This window comes from Brienomyrus brachyistius, chromosome 13 (genome assembly GCF_023856365.1).
Source record: "Brienomyrus brachyistius isolate T26 chromosome 13, BBRACH_0.4, whole genome shotgun sequence".
Classification (NCBI taxonomy): Eukaryota; Metazoa; Chordata; class Actinopteri; order Osteoglossiformes; family Mormyridae; genus Brienomyrus; species Brienomyrus brachyistius.
The window spans coordinates 15,244,873-15,267,196 of record NC_064545.1 but is presented as its reverse complement, the minus strand read 5'-3'; the positions used below and the strand labels follow the sequence as shown (position 1 = coordinate 15,267,196).

The window sequence follows — 22,324 nt, the reverse complement described above, 5'->3', positions numbered from 1 at the left end:
TGTGAGGGGGCTACACAGCCGCCTTGAAACGCAGCTGTACAGTGTGACTGTCACAGAGGGAGGGTGTGCTGGTTGTGAGGGAGCTGCACAGCCACCTTCAAACACAGCTGTACAGACAGGCGTTTCTGGCTAGCTTCACCATCGCAAGCTGCGCTCAGTGTCACCTTACAGATGGGTGCCAGAAGCAGTCATCTGCTCGTCACAGCCCAGCTTTGTCAAGCAGCCCAAACAAAGGGCCATGTTACAGGTGTAAGAGGATCGCCGCCTGGATCCCCATAATGTCCCGGGGGGCTTAGTTCAGCTCGGCTTGTAAGCGGCGTGCCCCTATCTCACTGCCGGGGCCTCTCTGCACTTTATTCATTAGGATGTGGTTTGCACGGGGCTAGAAATGTGCAGTAACTGGACCGTGATTAAAAAACCATCCCTGCACTGGTGAATCGCTTGCTGTCAGCCTATAAATATACATCCGTATATATCTGTGGTTGCAGGGTGGTGGGATTGTTTCTTCTGAGTGGAGATATGAATATGTACACATGAAAATGGCACATGAACTCATTTCCATTTAGAGAACTTTTAGAATTTGCATCTGCATACATAATGGATTGTAGCCGAGCGCGGTGGAGACGGACCCAGCGCGAGTGTGAGACGTCCTGCCTCTACGCCTGGCTCTCGCTCTGCTCGCTGTCTGCTGCTGTCACTCAGCGTGTGACAGCTTCCTGCATACGCCTGGCATCTTATCATCCTTGGCTCCCCGTCTGAACGCATTTAAAGTTTTGCTGCAGATTCTTCAACTGTACGCTGTACCTGTGTGGTCCTGGTGTGCATGTGCCGGCGCGTGTTCTGAAAATCTCCCGAATTCAGATATTAGGGATATATGAAGACTTGCGTCTCTCAGCGAGCTGACAGATGGAGCCCAGCCCCAAATGGGATTCCGGTCGGCTGCCAGGCACGATTCTGAGCTGTCCCTTTTCTGTACTGTCCGACCAGTTAAGGTACAGCCCCCTGTTCTGCGGGAACAAGGAGTTTAGGTCCAGTTTTCAGTATTTTTGAGAGGGTGTCTTTTTGGCCAGAAATTGTGGCTGTCACTTCATTTTTGTATTATATGGGATGGTTGGGAGATTCACAGCCTGTGCATTTGGAGTTCTGGATGAGCTCCTAATCTCGTCAGCTGTGGCTCTTTGGCCTGGCCAGGCTGGACGCCCCCTCCTCCACACAAAAGGCTGTGTTTTAATGAGGCCCCTTGTGTGGAGGTGATTAGCTTAGTAGAAGCAGTGTAATGTAGGTATCCCTGACGCAGCTGGGGCTCTGTGATGTGCCGCAAACCGGCCTTGTCTTTTCAGTGTAATGTAGGTATCCCTGACGCAGCTGGTGCTCTGTGATGTGCCACAAACCGGCCTTGTCATTTCAGTGTAATGTAGGTATCCCTGACGCAGCTGGGGCTCTGTGATGTGCCGCAATCCGGCCTTGTCCTTTCAGTGTAATGTAGGTATCCCTGACGCAGCTGGTGCTCTGTGATGTGCCACAAACCGGCCTTGTCATTTCAGTGTAATGTAGGTATCCCTGACGCAGCTGGGGCTCTGTGATGTGCCGCAAACCGGCCTTGTCTTTTCAGTGTAATGTAGGTATCCCTGACGCAGCTGGTGCTCTGTGATGTGCCACAAACCGGCCTTGTCCTTTCAGTGTAATGTAGGTATCCCTGACGCAGCTGGGGCTCTGTGATGTGCCGCAAACCGGCCTTGTCTTTTCAGTGTAATGTAGGTATCCCTGACGCAGCTGGGGCTCTGTGATGTGCCACAAACCGGCCTTGTCGTTTCAGTGTAATGTAGGTATCCCTGACGCAGCTGGTGCTCTGTCATGTGCCGCAAACCGGCCTTGTCGTTTCAGTGTAATGTAGGTATCCCTGACGCAGCTGGTGCTCTGTGATATGCCGCAAACCGGCCTTGTCTTTTCAGTGTAATGTAGGTATCCCTGACGCAGCTGGGGCTCTGTGATGTGCCACAAACCGGCCTTGTCTTTTCAGTGTAATGTAGGTATCCCTGACGCAGCTGGTGCTCTGTGATGTGCCGCAAACCGGCCTTGTCGTTTCAGTGTAATGTAGGTATCCCTGACGCAGCTGGTGGTCTGTGATGTGCCGCAAACCGGCCTTGTCGTTTCAGTGTAATGTAGGTATCCCTGACGCAGCTGGTGCTCTGTCATCTGCCGCAAACCGGCCTTGTCGTTTCAGTGTAATGTAGGTATCCCTGACGCAGCTGGTGCTCTGTGATGTGCCGCAAACCGGCCTTGTCTTTTCAGTGTAATGTAGGTATCCCTGACGCAGCTGGGGCTCTGTGATGTGCCACAAACCGGCCTTGTCGTTTCAGTGTAATGTAGGTATCCCTGACGCAGCTGGTGCTCTGTCATGTGCCGCAAACCGGCCTTGTCGTTTCAGTGTAATGTAGGTATCCCTGACGCAGCTGGTGCTCTGTGATATGCCGCAAACCGGCCTTGTCTTTTCAGTGTAATGTAGGTATCCCTGACGCAGCTGGTGGTCTGTGATGTGCCGCAAACCGGCCTTGTCGTTTCAGTGTAATATAGGTATCCTTGATGCAGCTTTTACAGAGCTGTCCAATGGCTGGCCTTCAGCCCCATCAGCTGTGACAGACGTGCGAACCAACGTTCTATTTTGGTCCTGGCGTCTCACTGCCAATGGTGGCCCAGCAGAATCAGGCCAGCTGGTACGTTTGATTGCTTCTGCTGGAAATCCCTCCCTCTGTCTCTGTCTTTGCGAAATAACAGGCAAATGTCGAATGAAAACATTGCGCTCAGGTGTGCTGAGTTAAAGGAGGTCTTTCAGAGTTTTCACTGTAATCTTGTTTTAAGCTGTGTGAACATTCGACTTTCAAAGTAGGTCAGACGATGCAGGCACTGTGCCCTAACGCAGGGGAGCTGGTGAATACGCACATACGCACATCCGGCACCGAGTAACAGCTGCTCCATGAAAGCACTGTCTGCATCAGGACTCCTGGTGGCTCAGCAGGCTTCTGCGACAGCATCCTCCCTTAATTAGCGCTCTCTTAATTTCTTTGTTTAAATGTGCCATTTTTGGAAAGGCATTGGTTTTAATAACATGGGTAACTGAGAAAGTCGAGCCGGGAAATGAGGTAAAATGACATCCAACGGAGCTGTGTGTGAGAGCCCGCTGTTCCGTCTCTCGCTTTCTGCTGAAGGTCGCCTCGATGGCTGAGATGGCACGTCTTAATGACTCACTGCTCCTGAGCGTGGAACAAGCACTCTAATTCCAGGTGCCCTGGTAGGCTCTCCGGGCACGAAGGAACATGTCGTTCCGGTGACCAACACGGCGTGTTGCACCTGTGACAGGGTCCTGGGCAGGCGTCGGCTCCTGCATGTGACCCCCTCCAGCGGGCTGGTCGGCTTGCACCGCACTCACACCATGCACCCGTGACAGGGTCCTGGGCAGGCGTCGGTTCCTGCATGTGACCCCCTCCGGCGGCCCTGTCCTCACTCGGCACCCTAAATTGTCTGTCGTTTGCTCAATTGGCCCGATTGTGGGGCTTAATCTGTTGATGATACAGTGCCGGCAGCCAAAGCAGCCGCTGGACCGGGCCCAAAGGGGCACTGGGCCTGGGCCCCTTCGATCCAGCTCTAGTCTACTGCCTCATTAGTGGCGGCTCAGTGCCTCTTCGATCCACCTGAAGGAGCAGCGCCTTCGGGCCCGGCACCGGCGTGTGGTGTGGTCCTGCTCCGCACCCTAATCCTCAGCCTGCTCTCCATATTTATGTATTACAGAGCACAAGATGCCGTGTCTTTGTCTTCCAAGTGGCAAAGCAGGCAGTGTGAGTCAGACTTTTAGGAGAGTATGCCACCTCCCCTGTTTCACCTTTAATTATGAATCTAGTACTGTTATGCATGATCCTAGACGTGACATTGAATACCACATGCTGAGGCTTGGTGTTTGTCATTTTGCTGTATGTTCTGAGGCACGTGTCTGTGTGTGTGTGTGGCGGTCTGCTGGCCGTGCTCCATGCAGGCCTCCCCTTAAGCCCTCCCTCTCCTGACATCGCAGGCATGGGACTCGCTGCGCTGGAGAGGTAGCCGCCGTGGCCAACAACGGGATCTGTGGAGTGGGCGTGGCTTACAACGCTCGCATCGGAGGTGAGTGGCTCGCTGGGAGGCCCTGGCACACGGACACTAGGCAGAAGCTCCCTGCCTGACACAGACGCGTGGGCTCTGCCTAGTTTTCTGTGTGCTTGTGAGATGCTTTGAAAATATTAAGCTGATGAGTGATCAGCGGTTCTTGCACGCAACAGTGTTGGGGCTAAATGATCTATTTCTTTTCTTTTTTGTTAAATGGAAGGACACCGATTGCAATCCCAGCTCTCTCCAGTTAGGGTCCCGGGTGGTCTTCTTTACGAGCCGCCACGCCTCTGAGCCTCTAATCTGGCTGTAGCAGTGCAGAGATTTTGCACACATCTCTTCCATTCATTCCCAACTATAATATGGCTCCATCTGATCAAGCCTGAGGGTCTTTAGTCTGAGGACCCCAAATTGCGATCTCCCACTGGCTGTGGCAGTGAAGGGCCCTGCTGTTATTGGCTCTGGCAGTGGAGGGTCCCGGTATTATTGGTTATGGCAATAGAGGGCCCTGCTGTTATTGGCTGTGGTAGTGGACGGGCCCTGCTGTTATTGGCTGTGGCAGTAGAGGAGCCTGCTGTTATTGGCTGTGACTGTGAAGGGTCCTGCTGTCATTGGCTTGGCTGAGAGGAGGAAACCTTTTTCCCTGTTTAAATGCCTGCTTCTCCTTCAAAGAGTTGTTCTTTTTCCGTTTGTTAGGTTTAATCACACTGCCTCACATCTATCTAAACAGTATAATAACTATGAACCCAATGTGAGTGATATGACCTTTTCTGGGGTGTGCTTTTACTGCCCCCAGCAGACGGGTTCTGCATGCCATCAGGTAGTTGACGAGGCAGTACACTGCTTATGGTTCCTGTTTTCTCTTTCTGTAAATAGCCCCGATCCTTTGGCCATGCAGCATTAGATAATTAGGTATAAGAAGGCCCCGGCGAGCCTGTTAGCCCTGCCAGTTACTCCGCTTCCTGTTTCCCACAATCCTCTTTGGGACCTGTACCCTTCCTGCCCCTGAAGGAGAGCAGCAGCTGCCTTAAAGCCTTCCAGGAAGGCGTGCATCTCGCTTTGGTTTTTTAAGATGTACTGCAGTAGTTGGTTTAGTCCTTAGGGAGGCATTGCTGACCAATTTCACCCACTGTGGTTTAAGGGAACAGTAACATTTTTGCAGATGCCAGCTTTCGATTTTACTTCCTCAGCTGGTTGCAGAGAATAGGGTGGATCTGCTTTAATGCTGAAATGAGCAACACAAGCAGGGCACAGTGGGCCGTCTCTGGCCTTATGGACCCCTGAGGTCCGTTTCTCATTCTATCCTGGGGTTCCATCCCCCCCAAGCCCAGGGCATCAGCTGGCATTTTCCAGGACCGGGCCTTGTGTGATGTGAGCTCCGCACCAGCACCAGCTGCTCCGCCGGCGCTGCTGACGGCCCCCCCCATGCCAGCCAGCTGCGCTCGGTTTCACTACAGGCGATTAGTGCCACAGCAGTCGGATTATGACTCCAGGCAGCCTGATTAGCCATCATCGTTTGCCGTGTGTTTATCGCAATCAATTTGTTGTGCGACCTGACGGCCATGATGATAAACTGTTTCCAGGAGACTCTTGAGAATGATGCAGCGTTTTCACTGCTCTGGTGCTGCTCCACCACCAGGTCAGGAGGGGGCGCTGTGACCATTTTATCTTCTTACACCCCCTCAGGTGTTCGCATGCTGGACGGGGAGGTGACTGACGTGGTGGAGGCTCAGTCCCTTAGCCTAAACCCGCAGCACATCCACATCTACAGTGCCAGCTGGGGACCGGAGGATGACGGCAAGACAGTGGACGGCCCCGCCAAGCTGGCCAGGGAGGCCTTCCTGCGGGGGGTCACGGAGGTCAGGCACCACCCGGCGGCATGGCCGCACATCCTGTGTGTCCTCGGTTAAATTGCCATAAATACCCAGAAATTCTTGAGCGAAAACACAGCAGCAGAACTACCTGCTGACCTTACGGGAGCCTTTGTGTCTTTGATCTTCTCCGTGAAGATTAGGAGGAGCATCTGTCTGGCCTTCATGCCTTCATGAGTTGCAATGTGAGAACAGGGGATGAGCGGGTGGGCCAGTGTGTAGGGGGGGGATTTTCAGGGTCCTGAGAGCCCAGACCGTAGCTCTTCATTTAACATGAAGCTTTCTTCAGCTCGGGGGGGGGGGGGGGGAAGGCTCACCCATGGGGATAATCCATGGGGACAGGGGGTTGGGCTTTAATCGGGCTGCTAGATGTGCGGTTACTCACTCCTCTGGTTGCTCGGGCTCCTGCACCATAATCTGTCTTTTTTTGTATTTATTGTTAGTATTGAGTTTTTTCACTGATATTTGGTTTCAATACGCTTGACTCACGCTTCACTGCAAGTCCCTCATGAAAGGAGTGAGAGAATAACCGCGTTTACTGGCCGAAGACATACGACTGCAAGGGGCTGCGGCCAGACTGAAACGCTGGCCGGGAGCCAGCTGCTCACCCGCTCGCTGGAGCATTCCCTACCCCGATCGGCCCTTAATCCTCCACTGAAGCCGGCGGGATGCTGAATCTGTGCCCAGCTTTGAGTCTGAAGCCCCGACATTCTGCTGCCCGGAGCGTAGGCTGCTACTGCCTTCGATTATGTGAGATCATGGTAGCAAATGAAGATTTAGGGGCCTCCGATGCGTGACAGACAGCCCCAGGGGCTTCTGGGAGAATGAGGATGGCTTTCAGGAGTGCTGTCGGAGACCGCGCCCCCCCCCCCCCCCGTGCCCACAGGGTGGGAGGGGCCTCTCGGGAATGCAGGAAATAAACAGGGTGGCCCATGAGAAACAGGGGCCAGGTGTGACCAGAGCTGCCGGCCAGCAGGGTGGCGCCTAGAGTCCTACATGTGCATGTTACCGCTGTGCATACGCGACTGCCCCTTTAAAACCCAGCTCTAGGAATCGGCCCTTTCTGGTGGTAAAGTGAAGTCTGTTAGAATGTGTAACCACACAAACATATTCGCAGCACCCGGCCGCGGGAAGATAGCAGCATGAATACATCATCAGTCGACACGGTAAGTTAAGCGTGGGGTCATGTTGTCCTGCTGAGGGAAGTAAATATTGAGGTGGTAGGAGGAGGTGCATTGGGAGCAGAGGCTCTGGGTGAGGTGTGGGTCGTGCCGGATGGCATTCTCACTGGACTGCCTGTGCTCAGGGTCGAGGCGGACTGGGCTCCATCTTCGTGTGGGCGTCAGGGAATGGTGGCCGCGACAAGGACAGCTGCAACTGCGATGGCTACACCAACAGCATCTACACACTGTCCATTAGCAGCAGCACGCAGAGCGGCAATGTGCCCTGGTACAGCGAGGCCTGCTCCTCCACACTGGCCACCACCTACAGCAGTGGGAACCTCAACGAGAAGCAGATCGTGAGTGCCCCCCCCCCACTGCAGGCCCCTCTGATTGGTGAATTTGGGTGTGGGTGGTTGACTGGGCTCGTTGGTGGGGATGCCGCACGCAGGTCCTCACCACTCCTGACCTGGTGTGTGTCACGCATGGGGAGGGATGGGGGAGCCGTCCGAAACAGGAGAGAATTGCACCCTTGGGGGTTCTGCAGCCGATGCTGGTTTCCCTTTGCCGGCCGTCATGGTCACAGGCAGAGCAGAGCCGCGGTAGCAGCTGTCCGCGTGACAGGGGTGTGACTTGGCCGGTCCCCACGCACCAGCGCGCATCGAGTCGCAGGGTAATGGGAAGCGGAGGCTTCTCTGTGCTCCACAGATCAAGATGCTTCCTTTCAGCATTGTAAGCTCGCTTTCTTGGGGTTGGAGGTTTATCTGCACAAATGTAGCTGAAATGCTGCTTGTGCTTGAAACCCCCCAGTGTTTAGACCCTGTTATCGCAGGAGCTGGAATGGACACCGGTATCGGGAAGCACGTTTCAGCCTTGGCGGCGTTTGACAGTTTGTGATTTCCAGTTTGTGAGCCTAGGTCTCACCCACTTAGAGATTAATGCTGCAGAAAACTCCGGAACACTCCGGTGCTCACTGTGACTCTGCCCCTGCAGGTCACCACCGACCTCAGGCAGAAATGCACAGAGTCTCACACGGGCACCTCTGCTTCCGCCCCCCTGGCAGCTGGCATCATCGCCCTGGCTCTGGAGGCCAAGTGAGTTCATCGCCCCCTGCAGGAGCACTACTCTCTCTCCTTTGTGTTTTTTAGACAAAAGCCTCACACCCCTATGAAATACATGGAGATATTCTGCTAAGCTTACGAGCAGGATGGTCGGTCGGTAGTAAACATGGTCTTGCTGAGCGACTGCCTGGTGCTTCTCTCTAACCAAGCAGTGTAGCTGCTTTCAGATCATGTAAATTCGCCCATGGACTCAGTGGTTGCTGTGGTAACCTTTCAGCAAGAACCTGACCTGGAGAGACATGCAGCACCTGGTGGTGAGGACGTCACGACCCGCACACCTCACCACTGACGACTGGAGGGTGAACGCAGTGGGCCGCTGGGGTAATGGGGCCCGCCGGCGATGGGGAACACGATGGGGCTGCGAGCGCAGGGGCCCTATGACCCTAACCGTCAGGAAGATGTTAAACTCTGATTGCTCTGTTGAAATATTCAGCTCTAGATAAAAGCAACAGAATAAATGATTCACGGCTTCTGGACTCCATTGATTAAGAAAAGGGTTCATTAAAGCGGCATACGCCTTTCTGAATTATTAAACCTGTGTGGTTAGCAGCTCTGGCTGGATCGCCGCTCTGACTGCCACTCCGTGTCTCTGCCAGTGAGCCACTCATATGGCTACGGCCTGCTGGACGCGGGCGCCATGGTGACGCTGGCCCGCAACTGGACCAACGTGGGCTCCCAGCTGATGTGCGTGCTGTCGCTGCTGCCAGAGCCTAGGTACGTGGGAGGCAGGGGGTGGGCTGGGGCTGTGTAGGCGCTGAGCTGGGTCCCATGTGCCGTTCGCCTCTCAGGAACATAGGTAGCCACCTGCTGGTCACTGGGAGTGTGGATGCCTGTGCAGGAAGGTCCAACTTCGTGAGCTCGCTGGAGCATGTGCAGGCCCGACTTACACTGTCCTACAGCCGGCGAGGAAACCTGGCGATCCACCTGATCAGCCCCGGTGGGACGCGGTCCACGCTGCTGGCTTCCAGGTACACCTGTGTGCTTGTGTCTACGCTGTGAGTGTACCTCTCTCTGCCCGACTCTGCCTGACTCTTCCTGACGCTGCCTCTCTCTGCCTGACTCTTCCTGACGCTGCCTCTCTCTGCCTGACTCTTCCTGACGCTGCCTCTCTCTGCCTGACTCTTCCTGACGCTGCCTCTCTCTGCCTGACTCTTCCTGACGCTGCCTCTCTCTGCCTGACTCTTCCTGACGCTGCCTCTCTCTGCCTGACTCTTCCTGACGCTGCCTCTCTCACTACCTGACCCTTCCTGACACTGCCTCTCTCTGCCTGACTCTGCTTGATGCTGCCTCTCTCTGCCTGACTCTGCCTAATGCTGCCTGACTCTGCCTCTCTCTGCCTCTATCCTTTCAGACCGCATGACTACTCCTCGGAAGGTTTCAACGACTGGGCCTTTATGACCACACACTCCTGGGACGAGGACCCTAACGGGGAGTGGACCCTGGAAATTGAGAATGTGGCCGGGGACAGTGATTACGGTTTGTTCCCTGTTCACCCTGACAGGAGGTGGCGCCAAGAGCACCTTTTAGCTTAGAACGCGTCTTCAGGGAAGCGCAGTTTAGACCCGCAGTAATGAATGTTTTAGCATGTACCAACACCAGCACTGACCACCAGCTTCCTGCAGCAGAATCGTCTGTCCGTCTGTCTGTCTGCCTGTCACATGACCTCCTTTCCTCTCCTAGTTCTTACTGTATTCAGATGCCTTAATGTCTATTTCTGCTGTGTGCTGGAGTCGCACCACTGATTTCTGAGTCGTGCGTCTTGTTTGTTGGTACACACTGTGTCCCGCTGTCCTGCTGAGCAGTAGGCACTGCGTGGCAGTGACTGTCAGCTTAGCAGTGACACTGGTCTTCTAGTTGAACTCTGTTCCTCCTCCTCCTCTTCCTCAGGGACGCTGAGTCAGTTCACCCTCGTGCTGTATGGCACCAACTCCTACAGCATGAGCCCAGATGGGTTTGACTTCGGTCAGCCTTCCAACGGCAGCTGCAAGACTTTTGACATCCAGCAGATTTGTATTGGTAGGTGTGGAGTTTATGGTGTGATGCTGTGCTGCCCCCTCCAGGTGCTCTGTGGTACTGCATGTCCTTCATAATCTCACTAATTATCACTAACAAAGGTTTGAGTTCTGGTAATTTTCAGGATGTTGGTTCTTCCTCAGAGGTGTGTGCAGTCACGGGATGGACTTCAGAGTGCATAATGAGCATTATCAGTGAAATGCACTAAAAAGTATCTGAATTTCACAGTGACCAAAACAGATAGCTCTGCCTAATTCGACAGGTTGCCTGCAGAACTGAATTGCATTAAGTTTCCTTCTCAAGCCGAGCTCACTGATAAGGAACAGAGCACATCGCCACCCTACAGCCTATCGCCCAGAAGGAGACAATTTATAGAAATACATGGAAGGTGGCCATTAATGGTCCAGTTAACATTATGCTGGTAACTTTGGGCTTGTTTCAAATGTATAACTACGCCGTTCCCCACCGCTGATGTCGACTACCCTTAATGAATCATTATTGTTCCCAGAGACTGATGCATTTTCTGAAGGAGACAGATCACTCGGTTTGCCAATTATTTTACTCGGTCAAGGTAGCTGTTCTCAAGAACAGAAGGCTGCAGAAGGCTTTTGCCAGAACTTTCCTCTGCCTTTGCTTTGTTCCAGACCCCCCACAGTGCACGGTGCTGCTCAATCATTTCTTCTGTATTGATATTTTGATTGTTGCTGTCCATCTCTCCTCTCTGCCCCCCCCCCCCCCCCCCCCCCCCCGCATCATCCCGCAGAATGCAGCACTGGATTCTTCCTGTTCCGTCAGGGCTGTGTGAGGTCCTGCCCCCCCGGCTTTAGCCCAGCTTCCCAGCCCTTAAACTCCTCCCTGCACGGCTGGGTGGAGCTTTGGTCGGTGCAGGCATGCCTCCCGTGCCACCCGGCCTGTCACACGTGTGACGGTCTCAGCTCCTCGGACTGCCTGTCCTGCCCCCCCCACAGCCACCTGGACCCCAGTGCCGGTACCTGCCAGCACCAAAACCAAATGCAGCGCAAGACACCCGTCGGCCCAAAGACCCCCAGCCCCGGGCCCCCATCTCGCCTGCCTGTTACCTTGGCGTTGCTCAGCTGTGCCTTCATCGCTGCCACCTTCATGGCCGTGTTTGTGCTGCTACAGCTGCACTCTGGTGGCAGCGCCCCCTGTGGCCGGTGGAGCAAACTGCACAGGCTGGAGTGTGGGGCGGGGGCGTCCAGGGGCCTGGGCACGGGCTGCGGGAGGGTGGTCACCTACCGCGGCATCCCTACCGTCTGGGCTGAAGATGGGTGCAACTCCGAGTCCGAGGATGACGATATTGACGTTCACAATGAAAAGACGGCCTTCATCAAAACACAGAGCGCCCTTTAACAGCCTCTCCATATGACTTTGTCTTTAATGAACAATCATCTGCCTTCTCCTGCGGCTGGTAACCTAGCATCGAGCTGGGGTGGGTGGGAGATCCAAACATACCTCTGGGGGTGAGGACTTGACAGCATCGATTAAAACATTTTCCTTGTCACAGTAAACAAGTGCTGATTTTGCAGCAGGTTTCAGCAGCGAGTTTGTGATGACATGAGTGAGTCATAGAACCCAGGAAGGTCTATGAAATGTGGGGTGGGGCTGGATGTGTGCGGAGTCAAAAGGTGGGTGGGCTCCAGTAGAGCCCAAGAGATTCGTTTCTGCTAATGCAGTTGAGGATGTAAACATGGTCATCTTCAACGAATGAAACATGCGGTGTTTATTATTTTCTTTGCTGCTCAGCAGTAATGTTCTCAGTGAATCAAAGCCCAGTATTTCACCTGCCATTCATGCTCTGCCCCCTGGTGCGGAGATTGGGAAGGTCTTAGTCTTGAGGATTTGAGCTGTTCTTGAACTATAAAGGAGGTTTGAGACAAGTGTGCTGTGAGCCCATGACCCTGGTTCCTGGAGACGTACAGTGATGCACAGCATTCTGCTTTCCATTACGTAAACTGGCACAGAAGTTTAAAGAGTTTGTACTATAATGTTGAAGCAGTCAAATGTTTTTGTATGACATTTATTCTGATTGGCTGGGTCCTGCAAACAGTGTAGCACTTCCCGTGCTTATTTGGCAGCGATTTCCTTCTTTTCCTCTTGTACCCCATTTTTCAGGGGCTCCATTCATAGATCTGAGCCAATAGCAGCCTGTTCTTTTACATCCTGTCTATGTCTCAGACATAGTGATCGAGTGGCAGGAGCCTTGGGGAGCCTTAGGGAGCCTTGAGTTCTCTGGCTTTCACTTCAGAGGTTAAGGGTCTGTGTTGGCGGAGTATCTTGGGGGAGAAACCTGCGGACATCACGATGTGAATCGGTTCATCCTCTTCACTGCTATCTGTATGATGGCAGCAAAGGTGTCCTTCGTAAATCTACTAGTGATTGATTTATAATGTATGTGTGTGTGGGATGTACAGTTGAAGGCTTTTTATATCCAACATTGTTTGAGACTTTGTTCATATCCATATTGTAAACTTTCTATGTGAATGTTTGCTTTTGTCATAATTTACATTTAGTTTTTAAATGGAATGGAACAGAGATGGTTCTCCTTTTATTTAGGGTCTAAAGGTCAGTGTGGCCTAATCCAGCCCAACTGATCAGGCATCAGGAGCCCTCCTCGTTCACATGGGACCCCTTCAGGATCGGGGAGTCCCACTGTGCTGTCACCTGGTCTCCATTAGACAGTGTGTGGAATAACAACATAAAGGGCTGAAGCTGTGTGTGTGTCTGTGTATGTGTGTGTGAGAAAATTCTTAAAGCTCTATCTATCCTGGTTGAGATTCTTACCAATGTTTTCTGAAAGCCCTCTAAGGGCTTGGAACAGAAGACAATCTCCAACAAAGGGTCACTTTTTGTACAATACGTATAGTGAACATTAATTTCTTGTATTTTTTATTTTATTTTCCCCCTATTTAACAGACTTATTGAATTCGAAAATGAAATAAAAACTATGCAAACCACAAGGTTTCTTTTTACCACCATTTAAGTGAATTGATTCGTTGGTCATACACGGTGATTATTAATAGTAAAGTAATAGTAAAGACGGTTTTGCATAAGTCTACCGCCCTGCACAGAAGCTGCCAGACACAGAAGAAGCCATTCCAGTGTGGACATCGAAGTTCTCAAAATAGGTGCATTTATAAATAAAACACAAACGTGATATTCTTGCCGACTGAATTTAAAGTATCTCGACATAGCTGAGGACATCGATTCATTTCCGGATAACGTCTTTGTGTATATATTTCTTTAATGATAATCAAGTTCTATGTTCCACAATGAAATACATGGATGCAACAGCCTGAACCACAGGAAAGACGCCTGACTACAGTTTCTGGTTCTTAAAAACATCTGAAAACTAACGTTTTTTAGTTTTACTTGGGGGGCCTTCTGCAAGCGTTCTCCTTTTAAGGTTTGGAATGCCGGGAAGAAGGCGGGGCTTCGTATGTAACGTCATATCGGTGCACCCAACGTCAAGTCAAGGGAGGATTTCAGAGCAGGAGATCTATGGGCAATCAATAAAAACAGATTTTGGATGTGGTATGGTAAATAGTAGCGTTATAGCATAGCCGTTGTCACAGTTATCGAGTGATCGCTCACCAAGAATGAATACAAACGGCAAGGAGAAGGTAGGTAAAGCAGATGGGGAAATCGAATTCTCAGGTGTCCGTGTAGCTTCACTATATCGCTGGCTAAATTATTAATGACTGCTAACGATGCCAGGAAAAGCTGACCGGAGTCGTGCAACGCTGGGCTTAGATCAAATATTATTTCAACAACACGTACACTTTAATAAAATTACCACCGTGCCATGGGTCAGTGTGAACGCGTGTTCCTCCATGTTTCAATCCTGGTTGTAGGACTCCCTCGTCTTGAGGGAGGAGGGCAATAGTCTGTTCAAGAGTGGAGACGTGGAGGGGGCTGTGTGCCGCTACACACAGGCTCTCAAACTGACGGACAGCCCGTCAGAGAAGGCAGTCCTGCATCGCAATCGCGCAGCATGTTACCTTAAACTGGAGGACTATTCCAGAGCAGAGGCGGACGCCTCCAAAGGTACGGTAACCGTCTAGGGCAAATCTGCATGATAAAAAGCGATTTTTGAAAGATGTATAAGTACAGTAATCAGTTCCTTTTTACATCAGCAGCCGCCTATACAATGAATGACTTAATGATATTTTTATTGATCCCCATGAGGAAAAAAATTCTACCCCATCCTGCTGTCCATGAGAAACACACAAATATATATATATATATATATATATATATATATATATATATATATATATATATATTAAAAAAATATGTGTGTATACATATACATACACATGCATGTACATACGTGTAGTGTATATAACATAAGATGTCGGTGGCAGGGCCAATGCAAGAGGGGTGTAGGACAATTCAAATCACCCCTGAGTGACACAAGCCCTAAAAAATGTCTAATATAATTCTGTAGGTCTGCGATGGGCAGACCAGTGGCCAGTGGCACGGGGCTCAGATGGATGCTGTTTCATATCCCTGGGTCAGCAGAGTGATCCCGTTATTGGGCCCTTGAGTGAGGCCCTTAACCCGAATAGCTCCAGGGACTGGCTGCCCCTGCTCTCTCCTCTATGCCAGTTTCATGAGGTGGCCTCCTGGGATGCTTTTCCAGCATATATCCTGAAGGAATACTCGCATATATGCTGAGCAATAATTGGCTGCTTTTCCTTCATTCTCTAGTCAAACTCCTCAATTCTACTCTGTTTAGGTCAGGTGGCCAGGTCAGGTCATGTCATGCGACACTATCACTCTCCTTTGTAGGCAGCTTGGTGTGTCCAAACCTTTGACTGGCACTATATATATAAAAAGGTAAGGTGCAGTGCCATACAGAGACTTTTTGAGTGGCAATGAATTTTGCTGATCGTCCGGGATCCTTGTGCCTAAACGTTGCTGGATCATTAGTGATCGAGAAGGAGCATTTGGAAGATCAGACAGGGGCTTGGGCTAAAGGAGCAGGTGTCCAGGCTGACGGGAGACAATCTTGTTGCTTGGCAGGAAGGCCACCATTGTTTGAGGCAGATAGACTAGCAGGTGACACCCAGTGACAATGGTGGGCATGATATTGCGCAGCTTTGATACAGCCTCGGGCTTCCTCCCATCTCTCGGCATTTCCCCACGTGATGCTTTCGATGTCTGTGCCAAGGTGAGGTTCTGCGTTCTCCACAGCCCTGGAGACAGACCCTGGAGACGTGAAGGCTCGTTTCCGTCGTGCTCAGGCATTACAGAAGCTGGGCAGGCTGGACCAGGCATTTTTAGACGCCCAGTGGTGCACACAGCTGGAGACGAAGAACAAGGCCTTCCAGGAAATGCTGCGGCAGATTGGAGCTCAGATCCAGCAGAAGGTAAAGGAGTCATCTGGGATGGAGCCGGTGCTGACTTACGATTTCTGTGCTGGGCTGATCTGCTCGCTGCTGCTTTGTAGACAGTGCAGTCGTCCTCCACTGATGCCCGAGTCCAGCAGATGTTTAACCTCCTCCTGGACGCCTCTTCACAGCCTTCTGACCAGCAAAAGGTGAGTCCCTTCCCTCCCCCCACTACAACCTCCTGCATCTGGGTGTCCTCATACAGAGTGCTCCTGCGTCTCCCTTCTCCATGCACCAGGCTGCCCAGAACCTGGTGGTTCTGTCCCGGGAGGAGGCCGGAGCAGAGCAGATTTTCCGGAATGATGGCGTGAAGCTCCTGCAAAAGCTGCTGGAATTCAAGCAGGAGGACGTGGTGCTGTCTGCACTCAGGAGCCTCGTGGGCCTCTGTACCGGACACCAGTCCAGGGTGGGCTGTCGTCCTCCTCTCTCCCAGGAAGCTGCCTTCCTGCAAACTCCCACTGACCTGATCTCGCTTCTGTCCCGCAGACTATGGCCATCGTCAATGAGATGGGGATGGAGAAGCTGTGCTCCATCATGGGCTCCGAGAGTGACTCTGTGTCTCTAGCCGCTTGTCACCTCCTGCAGGTCATGTTCGAGGCCCTGACCCAGGGCATGAAGAAGGACGTCAGGGGCAAAGATGCAGCCATCTTGCCAGGTGAGAACATAATCATCGCTGCATAGAAATTCCTGGAGCACCAATAGTACAGCATCCTTCATCATCAGAATTTTACTATGTATTTCTGCTGGGTCCCAGGCCACTCTGGCGTCGGGTCATGATCAGGGAGACGGGGGGCTGCCGAGAAGGCACGGTTTTTAGTTTTTTAGATTATATATAAGTTTATAATTATTAAATAATCTAATTTTGGCATGAACAAACTAACTAGTTCACATACATTTTCACATGAAGCTTCACCAACTAAGGTCTTAAATCCCGCCTACGATGCTCCCTGCTAACTCTGTTTTACTACTCGGCATCTGCTGAGCTGTAGAATGGTTTCTCCAGTGAACGGCTTCATTGATCACCTTCTATGCATGAAATAATCACTCTCTATGATGTTAGAGGTTATACATTTTGCCTTTAAGGACTTTTTATAATAAAGATCTGTTTGCTAAACATGACTTAAACGAGACGTTCCATAAACAAATTACGGATTTACGGATATTGTTTTGACATGTCTTGCACATGCATGTTGCGCTCAGTCGCATGATTGTACTCGATGTTGAAGGCAGCTCCCCATAAATTTGAAGGTTTCCTCCTGAGTGTTTGTTTAGTCTAACACTGCATTCATAAAACCTGCACTGACACAAGCCTTAAACATAAACACAGCCGTGTTAACGCCGCACGTGCGCACTGGACAAATTTCTGAGGGAAAAATACGCCTGTTTCTGATAAATTGTAAAATTTAATTGTAAAAGAAACTTTTAGCAAACATTAAGTTCATATCAGTTAAAATACACACGCTGCCATCAGTGTCCCTCTACATCACGTCATGCTAATTAAAGCACATTTAACGATGCATTGTTTCACGCTGAAACAATCCAGTGTCCCCTCTCCTCTGCATACCTCACTTTCCTTGTTCCCTTACTCTCGCTGTAGAGGAGCCTTGCCCACAGTAAGGTCTGTGAACGCTTTTGCACCGGTTTGGACTGAGCGGGAGTTTGTTTCTGGAATCCGCATGTTCCGCAGAGCCATCCCGGGAGTTGCGCTCCATGCTGCAGCACCTCCTGGACATGCTGCCTGCGCCGTCCGTGTCGGGCTCCGGGCGAGACAGCGCCATCAACCTGCTGGTTAAACAGGTGCCCCGCAAGTCGCAGAAGGACCCCGACAACTCGCTCACCCTGTGGGTGATCGACCAAGGTGTGGGTCGTCTCTTGCGCCTTCTAATCACGTGGGATATTTCATACGATGCGTTTTCACAAGTCTGCTGTGACATTGTGCTTTACGTTATACATACGCTCTATGTTATAGATACACTTTACATTACAGATTTCACAGACGGCCAATAAACTGTAAAGGTGAGGGGGAAAAGGAAAACGAGACCCCCTGTAAGGAAGAAAGACTTTTGGAAAATCATCTGAGTAAATGGGCTGTTGATAGTATTCATGGGAATCAGTGGGAATCTTTTGGTCATGGTTGGTCACTAGGTGTTGATAAGCACAGTCTGTTTATCTACTAGTAGGAAGCGGAATGATGGAGAGGACTTGATGCTGACCTTTGGGTCATGAGGCAGACATGGGCCCAGGGTATCTAGTCGTTGGTGTTGTTGGTCTTCCTACAAGTTCTTTCTTCACTCAGGGCTCAAGAAGATACTCGAGGTAGCGGGAACCATCCCCGAGGTCTCAGGTGGGCCCCCGCTCTCTGATAACACGCACATGAGCTGCTCTGTCCTACTGAACAAGCTGTACGACGACCTGAAGGGAGACAAGGAGCGGGAGAATTTCAGCCGTCTCTGCGAGGAATATGTCCAGTTGAGTACAGTGGGGTGTGTGGGGGGGCAGGGGAGGGGAGAAGAGGCACCATCTGGTTGACTTTTTGTTGTTGTTTTTGATCAGGCAGCATTTTGGTAGCTCAGCCCTTGACCGCAAGCTACGCGCCATTCAGACGGTCTCAGCACTGCTACAGGGCCCCAGCGACGTCGGCAACCGCTGCCTGGAGCTGTCCGGCGTTATGGATGCCGTCATCTCCCAGTGTGGCTCTCACAACCTCGTCCACCAGCAGGTGGCAGTGGAGGCCCTCATCCATGCAGCCGGCAAGGCCAAGAGGGCCTCCTTCATCACGGCCAATGGCGTGGCACTGCTGAAGGACCTTTACAAAAAGAGTGAGAATGATGGCATCCGAGTGCGGGCCTTAGTGGTGAGTACAGCCCCTGCCCCAGGCCCCCACCTTCAAGAGGAGAAGTCATCGCACACTGAGTTTCTGCGTGTTTCCTGCAGGGTCTGTGCAAGCTGGGCTCAGCCGGAGGGACCGACTTCAGCATGAAGCAGTTTGCGGAGGGATCAACGCTGAAGCTGGCCAAGCAGAGCAGGAAGTAGGACACTGCTTTGCCACTCGCCTGCAGCGTAGGGGGCCGCCTCTCGCCCCCGCAGAACTGCTGCCCTTGCTGATGCGGATCCTCCCCGGTGCAGGTGGCTGTGCAACGAGTCCCTGCCCGCAAGCTCTCGGCGGTGGGCGATCGAGGGTCTGGCATACCTCACCTTCGACGCGGACGTGAAGGAGGAGCTGGTGGAGGATAAACAGGCTCTGCAGGCCATGTTCCAGCTGGCTAAGGTGGCTGAGCTCTTGCACCCACAGCTCTTACAATCCTGTCATTTCTCTGTAGGTAACAGCCAGTGTGTAGTCAGTCGTTTTACACATGATACCTGTGTCTGCAGTCTGACGATAAGACGGTGCTGTTTGCGGTGGGCTCCACGCTGGTGAACTGCACCAACAGCTACGACGTGGAGAAGCCTGACCCCCAGCTGGTGGAGCTGGCCAAGTACGCAAAGCAGCACGTCCCTGAGGAGCACCCTAAGGTGCGTGTCTGCCAATCGGAACCTCCGCTGGGCCTCTGTGCCCCTGTACTCTCTTGTCCTGGACACAGCATGTGTGTGTGTACGTTTCAGGATGCACAGTCGTTTGTACAGCAGCGGCTGGCCAAGCTGCTGGGGGCTGGTGTGGTCTCTGCGCTGGTGTGCATGGTGAAACAGGAGAGCCCCACCCTCACTGACGCGTGCCGGGAGTGCATCAGCAGGTCAGGCTGCCAGCAGGCCTCACAAGATAAAAAGTCCTCAGTTTGGGAATCTTTCCTTGTTCTTGAAGGCTCTAGAGATATCTCTACACAACTGAACCTGTCCTTTCCCTCGCTCTCTCGCTCACTCTGTCCGTAAATCTTTAACTCTCTCTGCAGGGTGTTCTTGGCGTTGGTTGAAAGGCAGGAGGACAGAGGCACTGTGGTGGCCCAGGGGGGTGGGAAGGTAAGTTTGTTGCAGCTCTCTCTCATCCTGGAAGATGTTACCCATGGCCTGGTGAGTGCAGTGCTGGGTCTCCTCCTGTTCTCCAGGCCCTGATTCCGTTGGCGTCTGAGGGCACGGATGTGGGAAAGATCAAGGCCGCACAGGCTCTGGCCAAAATCGCCATCACGTCCAATCCAGAGATTGCCTTCCCTGGAGAGAGAGTAAGTACACGCTCACTGGCATCTCCTAGAAGAGTGTATGTGTGTGTATGTGTGTGTGTGTGTGTGTGTGTGTGTGTGTGTGTGTGTGTGGAAGGGCAGAATCAACTCTAGTGTGTGTCTCAAGAGCATGTAATGAAGAGTACAACCTGGTCCTGAGACCACGAGTGTGTGTGTAAGGGCCCCTGCTCAGGACTGCCCCCTGCAGGTCTATGAGGTGGTGCGGCCGCTGGTGACCTTGCTGAAGCTGGAATGCACCCTGCTGCAGAACTTCGAGGCTCTGATGGCGCTCACCAACCTGGCGGGCGTCAGTGAGAGGCTCAGGTCGGTCGCTGCCTGTCCGCTGGCATCCGTACTGCGTCAGTGCGAGTGCGTAAACTGCAGCATCCAGTGTTTATACAATAACACATTTTCCATTCTTCTCTCTTCACTTTCACACTGCTTCTCATGTTCACTATAATAGCAATTTACGTGAATTAATGAGATTTTGAGAGTATTGAAATGAAGATTATTGTGTTTTATTGCTGTTTGATCGCAGCAGTGGATAAGCACTTTCACACCGTTTCCAGGGCTGATTTATTTTTGCTCGCATTCCTCTGAGAGGCTCATTACAAAGCTGGAAGGTGTAGCTGAGGGCATTACATAAATACGCAAGGACACTGGCGGAAGTTGAGGTCTCTTAATATTCCAAGTGGAAACATGCTGATGCGCAGAGCTTAGACTGAAACTAAAATATATAAAACTATATAGAAATATATTTCACAAATAAGCCCACACTGGACTAAAACTAACCTGAATTTCAAATGAAAATTGAAAATATACAAACCTTAGGTGGTAAGTTCAGGTCCAGACAGTAGGAATGCAGACCTAGATTTTGTCTTAGCCAGCCACTTTAATACTCCATGACTGCCACTCTTTATACTCAACTGCTTGGTTGAAACAAAATCTTGGTCTGGATTCTTACTTTCTGGATCTGTACTATCCACCTGAATAAAAAAGCAAAGCTATAAAAGACTTTGCTGGCCCTTTGCTCATTTAGTTCTCATTGTCTCCTCACCCCCCAGGCAGAAGATTATCAAGGAGAAGGCCGTCCCGAAAGTGGAGGGCTACATGTTCGAGGAGCAAGCGCTCGTCCGTGCTGCGGCCACCGAGTGCATGTGCAACCTGGTCCTGAGCACGGAGGTCAGTGCTGCTCCACCTACTGCTATGGTCCGCTCTTATTAAGGCAGCAGCAGTTGGTCCAAAACGGTGAATAGCCTAGCTGTGGCGTAATAGTCATTTATGGCTGGCCAAATGAGACGTGTCACCAGGGGGCGTGTTCTAATTGGCTGCTGACGCACAGGTTCAGCAGCTGTTTATTGCCACGGGTAACGACCGTCTGAAGCTGCTGGTGCTGTACAGCGGGGAGGATGACGACAGGCTGAGAAAGGCTGCCGCAGGCACGCTGGCCATGCTGACCTCAGAACAGCCGCAGCTTTGCAGCCGCATCCCCGACACGGTGAGCCGCCAGCACGGCCCGCAGATGCAGACGCGCAGGAACGATGGGAGGCAGTGCAGCTCTGAGATGTGGGGTGGGCGATGGGAGTGGGCAACAAAGGGTAAACCTACATATGATAATCCCACCGACTGTGGCTTTAAAGCCTCCCGTCACCAGGCAACGCGCACGGCACGAATGCACACAGAAGGCCACATGACCACTGGTGCTCTCTCCTGCCCTCCTACAGACGAGCCACTGGCTTGAGATCCTGCAGTCTCTGCTGCTGAATGACAACGTGGAGCTGCAGCTGCGAGGAGCCGTCATCACCCACAACATGATGCAGGCCGAGCGCAGCCTGGCCCAGCAGCTTATGGAGAGCGAGGCCCTGGAGATTCTCTCAGTCCTGGCCAAGCGGGGCGCCCCGGGGCAGGGCCCCGTCGCCAGGACAGCCAAGCAGTGCCTGGATGTGGCGCTGGAATACGGCTTTATCAAAAGCACTGGCGACCAGGGGGAGGGGGGCCATTCTGCCGAGCCCTAACGCCATGGGGGTGGGCTGGGCCGGGCACAAGCGGCACGTCACCTGCCGGCACGTCACCTGGCGCTCTCTCTAACACAAGACTACCATGAAGTGTAGCCAGAATTATTTATATTCACTTTGTTTCTCATCACAGGTTCTGAAGCTAAAATGAGACCAAAATTTTTTGCCTCTCTGCTGCTCACACGCTGTCTGTTTTCTATTGTTTTTTGCATTCCAAAGTCCCTTTTCTACTTCCCAGTGGAATACGATGCTTCACTTCAAAGCAAAGGAGAATATGTATGTAGCTTAGGCTACTGGGGCTACCTGTGCCTTTTTAGAAGTGCTTTTTAAGTCCAGCACAATTCCAGTATTTTTAAATAATTCACTGTAAACACAGATATTGTCATTGCACTAATAAATAAATATCTAAATCTTACAGTTTTTAATATTCTTTGTTTTTAATGCC

The 22,324-nt window shown here is 51.8% G+C and overlaps 2 protein-coding genes and 1 long non-coding RNA gene across 4 annotated transcripts in view; all 3 read left to right on the top strand.

Annotated features, from left to right (window-relative positions):
• The window catches only part of LOC125706008 (furin-like), a 32,280-nt gene extending 19,003 nt beyond the window's left edge, over window positions 1–13,277 (top strand). For both annotated transcript variants that reach the window (XM_048972422.1, XM_048972423.1), the window contains exons 7-16: window positions 4,064–4,152; window positions 5,821–5,993; window positions 7,312–7,524; window positions 8,159–8,259; window positions 8,504–8,607; window positions 8,883–9,000; window positions 9,075–9,254; window positions 9,638–9,762; window positions 10,174–10,302; window positions 11,063–13,277. In XM_048972422.1, the coding sequence (XP_048828379.1) occupies window positions 4,064–4,152; window positions 5,821–5,993; window positions 7,312–7,524; window positions 8,159–8,259; window positions 8,504–8,607; window positions 8,883–9,000; window positions 9,075–9,254; window positions 9,638–9,762; window positions 10,174–10,302; window positions 11,063–11,670 (1,840 nt within the window). In that variant the 3' untranslated portion in view covers window positions 11,671–13,277. The remainder of the gene's footprint in view (window positions 1–4,063; window positions 4,153–5,820; window positions 5,994–7,311; window positions 7,525–8,158; window positions 8,260–8,503; window positions 8,608–8,882; window positions 9,001–9,074; window positions 9,255–9,637; window positions 9,763–10,173; window positions 10,303–11,062) is intronic.
• LOC125706011 (uncharacterized) lies at window positions 1,302–4,053 on the top strand. The gene is made up of 4 exons (XR_007381823.1): window positions 1,302–1,350; window positions 1,555–1,622; window positions 1,691–2,098; window positions 2,235–4,053. It is a non-coding gene; the product is annotated as an uncharacterized LOC125706011 (long non-coding RNA).
• A 462-nt stretch (window positions 13,278–13,739) lies between the features above and the next one.
• unc45a (unc-45 myosin chaperone A) lies at window positions 13,740–22,294 on the top strand. The gene is made up of 19 exons (XM_048972420.1): window positions 13,740–13,940; window positions 14,172–14,364; window positions 15,517–15,692; window positions 15,773–15,862; window positions 15,952–16,119; window positions 16,200–16,368; window positions 17,401–17,571; window positions 18,010–18,181; window positions 18,267–18,567; window positions 18,648–18,742; window positions 18,840–18,981; window positions 19,086–19,226; window positions 19,317–19,444; window positions 19,601–19,667; window positions 19,754–19,867; window positions 20,073–20,188; window positions 20,929–21,046; window positions 21,207–21,362; window positions 21,589–22,294. Exons 1-19 carry the CDS (start codon window positions 13,917–13,919, stop codon window positions 21,877–21,879), a joined length of 2,832 nt encoding a protein of 943 aa, XP_048828377.1. The 5' UTR covers window positions 13,740–13,916; the 3' UTR covers window positions 21,880–22,294.
• The last annotated feature ends 30 nt before the right edge of the window (window positions 22,295–22,324 follow it).

Excerpts from the sequence above, each read along its gene's own strand:
- unc45a (XM_048972420.1), top strand. The coding sequence starts at position 13,917 with ATGAATACAAACGGCAAGGAGAAG. Across the intron at positions 19,227-19,316 it reads TCCCTGAGGAGCACCCTAAG|GATGCACAGTCGTTTGTACA; the intron begins GTGCGTGTCTGC and ends TGTACGTTTCAG. Across the intron at positions 21,047-21,206 it reads ACCTGGTCCTGAGCACGGAG|GTTCAGCAGCTGTTTATTGC; the intron begins GTCAGTGCTGCT and ends GCTGACGCACAG.